Here is a 7,680-nt window from a genome sequence, read left to right as displayed (position 1 = left end):
TATATTTGGTGAGGCTGTGGAGTGATAAAGTAGGCCTATATTAGTGTGGTAATCCGTAACAAGTACATGCCTAGGAAGACAGAGGCATAATGACCGAAGAGATTTAAAAAAAAAAACAGATCTTCCCTGCCATAGTATTTGAAAACACGCTCAGTTCTCCGGTTTCCAGAGCCTCGAGTGGTTGAACTCCCCCTCCCACCCCTGGTTCTTTCTGGATCAGGCCGGTGCTCGAAGCATCTCTAAACGATGGAAACATCATTTCCGCTTGTGCAGACTCCAGCTGGTCGGTCGAGTACAAACCGCCAGTGCTTATCCCTAGTGGTTCGTACTTCCAAGCAAGCTTTGCATTTGGGTTTTGGACCCGTCGGGATGCCACTTCCACGAGATCATGAGTCCGTGGGTTTGAGCAATATTAGCCGATACCTAAGTCTTGCTGGATCTTGCGTAAGGCACAAGCTGAGTGAAAATACACTCTAAAATGTCACCAGCAATTCCATCCATCCATCCGTTATCCGAACCGCTAATCCAAAGTTCATCCATGGATGGATGGACTTTATATATGCTGGTGACATGTTACAGTGCATATAAAGTCGAGAGAATCTAACTACTGCGCCACGGTGCCGCAGTCGAGCGTATATCATGGTCGAATCGCTGAGGAAATAGCCAGGACATCGTTTAAAAGGTATTTTCTATGATAGGTTATTCTCCCTTTAGCGCAGCGTCGGCTCAGTCCAAACCGCCTCAACATGTTATACGTCACCGACCACACCCACTAAATACGAGGACCTATTATTGTAATCGTCAGTATATTTTTTTTCATTATAATTTACTTAATGATGCAAAAGACTACAGAGTTCGCAAACATCAACCAAATAAAGCAAAACCGTTTAAACTAGTTTTTGGTATATTTTACAAATTTACACTCAGGCTCTCTACCGGGCTACCTAAAGGGTCTTGAACCAAAACGCACATTTGATGCTTCAAAGCTAGCAAGACAGTTAAAACCCTTCCAATAAATCGCATGAATTCTACATTAATGGGGGAAAAAACATTTTGACTTATACAAAGTCCGCTATTATTATTTTTTGCAATATCCTCACTGGGTGATTGGCCTGAGTGTGATTACGTACGTCGTGTGACGAAAAAGAAAGTAATCCGTTTATAATAAAGTTATAGAAAGTGCTTGATTCTGATTGGCTGTTTTGGCGTCCGACATGAGTTCAGGTAGGTGTAAATGAACTGGATGCTTCCCTGTTGAATTGGTGTTAGATTTTATCACTTATTTGACTAACCGGGTCTGTATGTCTAAAGCAAAGGTCACCTCTGACAGGCTCACTGACTGCCCGCAGTTTATTATAATTGATTAGATAGGGCCACGCTATTAAGCGTTATTGGTGGTAACGAAAAATTACCTCAATGTAAAGTAAACTGAGTTATGCGTAATACACAGATACTCTATCTGGTGGATATATGTGGTCGCATCGACTTGCAGCTAGAAAGGCGCTACATAAAAATGCAACTTGATTGATTGATTGATAAACGAATGACGTCATACGTTTGTAGTACACGTAGCCCCACAACTTAAGTGTGCAAGTGAAATGTTCTACCCTCCCCAGTAACACGGGGCCATTGCATTTTGTATGAAGGTAAACTTGTATTTATAGTATTGGCTGTAGCAACGGATATCCTCAGGGACAATAAAGAATTCATCTATTGCTCTGTTCTCTTAATCACAGAGACTTGCCCATTCTGCGGGAAATCTTTCAAAAGGTTAAAGAGCCACCTGCCCTACTGCAAAGCACCAAAGCACCTCAAAACTTCAACAACCCAGGATGAAGTTGTTGTCAGTGAGAAGACATCGCCTCCGTTAGCTCAGTCTACCAAGCTGACTTCGGCATTGTCAGAAAAAATAATAACAAAGAGCACGCAATCTACACCAACATCATCAGCAAAATCAAGTCCACAAACAAAGAAGAGTAAGAGGACATCATTATTATCATCAACAACGCAGTCAGCTTCAAAACCAACACCTTTGATGAGTGCGACTATATCATCTTCGTTGCAATCACCACCGCTGTCACCATCATCATCATCATCCTCAGCAGCCACCTCACTGCCAACCTCACCAAAGAAGAAGAAGAAGAAACAGAAGCTGGTCGATGAAATCAAGATGGCCACCATGTTCTCCTCTCCCAAGTCCCTCTCTCCATCTCCCCCTCCCAATTTCCCCCCCTCCAAGCCAAAAAAGAAGAATCTCCGCACCCTGACAGAGGCTGCAATGTCCAGCCAAGTTCCAGAAGTTTCCAGGGAGGGAACCAAATCTGCCCCAGTGGACCTGGATTCACTCTCCATCCCCTTTTCTCCTGTAACAGACCCCTTAATTTCCAGAACCTCAGCTTTGACAGGGAATCTGAGTAATCCATACAAAGATTCAGGTAACACACAACTTCCCCTTCCGTCCGCAGACATCCAACTCAAAAAAGGTGCCTCTAATGATGGAAGACCCAATAAAAGAGTCAACTTCAGGGTGGATGCTGAAGGAACAGGGACGGACCTGTCAGAGAGGGGGAAGTTGTTTGGACCAGACCAGGCCAGAGTTATACTCCAGGATGTTAAAGCCACCTTAGGCCGATCTAACACCAGTCCTAAGTCCAGCCTACTGGACCAGCTCAAAACCACTACTTCTGTCCTGACTACTGACATTCTACCCAGCAAAACTGAAACTAGTGGACCAGAAACTGTTGGTCTTAATCCATGTTCACATCCAATGCCGAATCAAAACAACATCAGCCCATTGTTAACACCTGTTGCTCAATCAAACCACTCCTCTAGCACCAGCTGTCAATCACCCGTCAAGAAGGAGCGGCACACAGAAGCAAATAAATCAGAACAAGTATTTTTCACCCCACACAAAGATGAAGGCTCAGCTCAGCCAAAACCAACCTCTTTGCCCTCCCCTCAAAGTGTCTCTCGCTGTGATCCCCCAACGTCTCTGGTTACTCTAGCTGCATCACTTAGTAGTCCAGTCAGTATGACAGAGGGTGTGAATATGGGCTGTCACAAGATGGGGCTCATTTCAGCATCGCTGTCAATCCCTCAGACTCTAGAGCCACCGAGTCCCTCGCCCTCCGCATGTGTTACTCATCCAATGAGTGCCAGTAAGAGATTGACGATGGAGACGCCACAGCCCAAGTTTAACCAACAAAATGTTACAGTATATGCAACTGGAGGTTGGTATTTGAGAGGAAACTGAGATGAGACGAAATCCTGTGTATTTGTGCTTGTGTGTAATGGAAATGCCTTGACTCTCTGTGGGTGGCAGCCTTTGGTGTTGATGTGTGGCTTTGTACACGACAGGTGCACTGACACAGCGGAGACTTGGGCAGGTGACACTTAGGGAGTTGCCTGAATGGCTAGCCATCAAAACCCCGAGCCACCCCAAAGAAATAGTGGAGATGCTTCAAAGAGGTCAGAATATACTGCTTACCAATCTTCAACTGTATGGACACACATCCAAATGAGCACATTAAGCAGTGTGTCCATTTTTCTTTTTTTCTCCCCTCTTATCTATATATCCTTCTTTCTCCCTTGCTATTTCTTGCTCTGTCTCTATATGTAGGTTGGCAGTGGTATTACAGGAGGTATATTGATGTCAAGAAAGGTGGTGTGGGCGGAGTGGGCATGCTGTTAGTAGGATACTGTGCCCTCAGTTATGTATGGAGTTACCCTCATATAAGTAAGTATTACATTCCCAGCATGTTACCTCTGCATTGTACATTTAACTGGGGGTTTACGTGGATAATTTGTCTCTCCATTTAGAAATGACTACGTCAATGGTTTTCTCTTGCAGAGCGCGACCGTTGGAGGAAGTACCACTGAACTCAGGGGAAGTGTTTTCTGGAAGCGTGACTCCAGCGTGAGCTATGACGAAACTTAAAAGGAAAAGGTCGAGACTTTTACACGCCCATGCAATTGATTCCTCATCAAACCGCCTGAGAAAGCACAAGAGGTTTTTACTGAGGCTTTTTTTTGTTTTGTTTTTTTTTTTGAGAAACGGTTTCCTGTCAGCATTTTGTTACGAATGCAACTGCAAGTCAAAGGGAAATGAAACAGTTCAACACTGTGTGCGAGCAGCTACACGGACTTCCACGAGCTGTAGTCACTAGTAATAAGCACTCATCAGTTTCGAATGACCCCTGCACCACATTAAGAGTAAAGCTTATTTCCTACTGAACTACACTAGCGATAGTTTTTCAATATCCGAAATCTCGTTTTCAGCTCCTGAAATAAAAGGAACCTGTGGCTTGTAAAATCAAGTCCGAATGCGTCACTGAGAAGGATGAATGTCTGGCAAGTCCCATTCCAGCCATTTTACTTGTGTACACCATATATTCATTTATGTCAACCTGAATTATTTATGAGTCTTCATAACTTTTTTTTTTTGCTTGTAAAAGGGAAGCACGTGCAAGACAGTTTATGATTCATTGTTTTCAGTGATACTCATCTATGTTTCACATGAGGGCGAAGTAATTTCCGAAGGATTTAAAATGCCACGTTTAGTGACTAAAGAGTGGGATTATACAGCAGGTAATTTTTTTTTTTTGGTCTGTGATGTAGTTCAAGTATCCGTCAATAAGCGTATCCAGATGAACTGATTCAACTTTCTTTTGCTTTTCTTACCTGGATTATTGAGCATGCATAAAGACACTCTGTGATGTAGTGTTGTTTTAGTGTTGTTATTCTACGTTAAGCACACTGAGAGCCACGAAACAGGGGTCAATTCCATGTATGTGCAACCCTGCATGGCTGATAAACATGATTCTGATGGTATCAGTAAGTTTCATTATATACACCAGATACTCCACTAGGTGTCACTGTTGAATTGTATTGCCAAAATGGGGAAAGGCAATCGAAGGTTTGCTACGTAGACACTGTATAGGGTTAAGCCATGTAAAGTGCACCTCCAGTCTTCTAGTCTACATGCTCCCCACGTCACGTAGTGTGATAACGTTCCTAGTTTTGTGTTTTTGTTTTTTTGGTAATTGCCGTGTGTGGAGGTCTAAATTAGTGTCAGTATGTACAACATATACAGAATTGTAATGCACGGAAGCGGTACTCAGCCATACCGGACCAGTTTGTAATTATATTCCAAATGAATTTATTATTGACTCTCTTTGCTGCTGTAGTGAACACACATTAGCTACAAATGAAGATCTGACAATATTTTCTGTAACGATTTCCAGACGGCACTTCTTAGCCAACATAATAAAAAATAACTTCCATTTCTTTGCTTTTTTTTTTTTACATTCTTTTTTTTTTCTCCTTACAAAAATTATAAATATTTTGTTTCACTTTTCATTTTTATACAAAACAACAAAACTATACAAATCAAGTGAGACATACCAAATCAAAAACTCAACAATGAATATGGTGGTCAGTGATTTAAAAAGAAAAAAAATCTAAATATTACTAATGAAAAAGGAGTTAAAAAAAAAGAAGCACATTAAGCCAAGGACAGCCCTGTGTATCTTACAGATAGCACACTGTTCCACCAATGCTGGACAAATTTCTGTCTTTTAAAAGGGTTAAAAAATACAACTCTTATGGGGGGGTTGAATCTATCAACTGGGTGCTGTAAGTGCGAAAGAGGTATAAAATCATTATCACCGAAATAGACAAGTCAAATTATACCATAATCCTCCATTAAATGCATTGCATCTGAACAAATCTCTAGCCAAAGTGCGGTGTTCCATGGTGTGTTAGTAATATGTGTCCTCTGAGACCAGCCGTATGAACGCAGAGCGTGAGCAGGTCTCCTCAGTGTCCACTGGTGGACACAAGGGTCTCTCTTAAGGGCTGAGGCCGAGACATGAGTGGACTGGGATGCCCACTGGCACTCATCACGCAAAACAGAGCAACAGGTATGTGTGTTCTCTATCGCTCTCTTTCCTATTTAAAAAAAAAGGCATTTTGTTTGTTCCCACAGCCTGTTAATACAGTATAGTTCACAAACACACAAATGTAGACAAAAGAGTTGCGTTGTCTGGAATCAACCCTGCAAGCGTTTTATGGTGGGTCTGGTCAAGGCTGCGGTCCTCTGTTGGGTTTGGTAGAAGATTTCCCCCCTCTGCGACCTCAGCAGTGTTTCCCTTCTGTTAATTCAGCAGTGGTGGGCCCCACCGTGGCAATTTCCCTTCCAAAACGCTTAAATATTTAGAAGCAAAGCTTCCGTCATAATGACATATCCAACTATCAACAGATTTGAAAAAAATAAAATAAAATCATCCCCAACCACCACTGCTGAGGAAAACGCATGGAAACATGGGTCTTTGTCAGACCTGTGCTATGCAGTTGCTGTCTTCACTGCACAGATTAAGGGAGCAGAAACTGGTTCTGGACAGAACGCTCTTCTTCTGATTTTGGTTGAGCTGCTGTGAGGGAAGGACAGGGGTGGGTGGTTGTGGATTAGTGTCGAGTTAAAAAACCGATATAAAAAAAAAGGAGGACTGAGCGAGAGATTGGGAACGAATGACTGCAATGAAACGACACCACACGGCATGGACACACTGGCGTGTGTATGCAGATTACCGCATACACACGGACAAACGATAAGAGCGCACACAAATATGATCAAAACATACGCACAAGGCAGACATACGTACAATCATTGACCCCTCCAGGATCATTTCAACAAATGACGGCGTCGTCTTTACCAAGTTAGCGAAGCCAGGGCACACAATCACTGGGAATAAAACAGTAATCTTTTCAAAATGTCATTTCCAAAAATGACAACATAAAAATTAAAATCTAAAATAAACATGAAGTAACATATCTTCCTCAATCTGAGGATTAAGCTCCCCTGACACAAAAATAGAATGTGGGTTATTGTTTTGTGTGCGTGTGTGTGTGTGTGTGTGAGAAAGAGAAAGATTTGTCCTGTGTCTGTGTAGAGGCTCACATACCTTTAAGGTACAAAATACAGAGAGGACATGTCGAGCCCCACCAATAACAAACTCACCAAGGTTTTAGATGAGGCCAACAAGCTTTTTAAAGACGTACGCCACTCGAGAGGCAGCTCTGGATGCCCAGGTCCTTGTTGTGGCCACAGACTTGGGTAACGAGACAGCCAACCAACTGTTTCCTGAGGGCATTGACAGAGCAAAAACACATCATATCCAGGAGATGGGTTCATTCCTTGCAGAGCCCCCCTCCTCCTCCTCCGAAGCAGCAGGTAGAGCAGCAAAAGAAAGCACCCAGCATGGAGGCCAAAACTCAGAACCCTACGCAGCACAACACACCACCACCACCCTCCATCACCGCCTCGGTAAAGCCTTAATTTGTCCAGGGTATCCACCTCCAGAGTCTCAACCATCACCAGCGTCTAGACTGCGGGACACCCTGTCTCCTACCTTCACGGGCCGAGTTCTACGAAAATGTTTGGTCACGATCGAGTCTAACCGGCAAAATAAAAATAAAAATTCTATGTATCTGAATTCATCACAAATCCTGTTGTTACTCTCAACAACAACAAAAAAAGTACAAAATAAAAATGGCAAATAAAATATAAAGACTTTAAAAGAGACAAAATGAATGAAAGTACTGAATATAACTGCCTGTGTCTGATTTACTTTAGTTGATCTGGTGATTAAAGTAAATATCAGGATATCCTCATTGTAGGCA

At 42.6% G+C, this 7,680-nt stretch overlaps 1 protein-coding gene across 1 annotated transcript; it reads left to right on the top strand.

The window, feature by feature from the left end:
* Positions 1 to 1,053: 1,053 nt before the first annotated feature.
* Positions 1,054 to 4,530, top strand: si:dkey-21c1.4 (uncharacterized). Its single transcript, XM_056297675.1, has 5 exons — positions 1,054 to 1,224; positions 1,737 to 3,230; positions 3,358 to 3,468; positions 3,620 to 3,736; positions 3,851 to 4,530. Exons 1-5 carry the CDS (start codon positions 1,215 to 1,217, stop codon positions 3,877 to 3,879), a joined length of 1,761 nt encoding a protein of 586 aa, XP_056153650.1. The 5' UTR covers positions 1,054 to 1,214; the 3' UTR covers positions 3,880 to 4,530.
* Positions 4,531 to 7,680: the final 3,150 nt, after the last annotated feature.

The sequence above is a fragment of the Lampris incognitus genome, chromosome 17 (genome assembly GCF_029633865.1).
Source record: "Lampris incognitus isolate fLamInc1 chromosome 17, fLamInc1.hap2, whole genome shotgun sequence".
Classification (NCBI taxonomy): domain Eukaryota; kingdom Metazoa; phylum Chordata; class Actinopteri; order Lampriformes; family Lampridae; genus Lampris; species Lampris incognitus.
The sequence above is the reverse complement of the archived record's forward strand: the minus strand, read 5'-3'. Positions and strand labels throughout refer to the sequence as shown.

What these genes read in the sequence shown, in the direction of transcription:
- si:dkey-21c1.4 (XM_056297675.1), top strand. An exon ending in TACAGTATATGCAACTGGAG is followed by an intron (nt 3,231 to 3,357) that starts GTTGGTATTTGA and finishes TGTACACGACAG; the next exon opens with GTGCACTGACACAGCGGAGA. An exon ending in ATGGAGTTACCCTCATATAA is followed by an intron (nt 3,737 to 3,850) that starts GTAAGTATTACA and finishes TTTCTCTTGCAG; the next exon opens with AGCGCGACCGTTGGAGGAAG.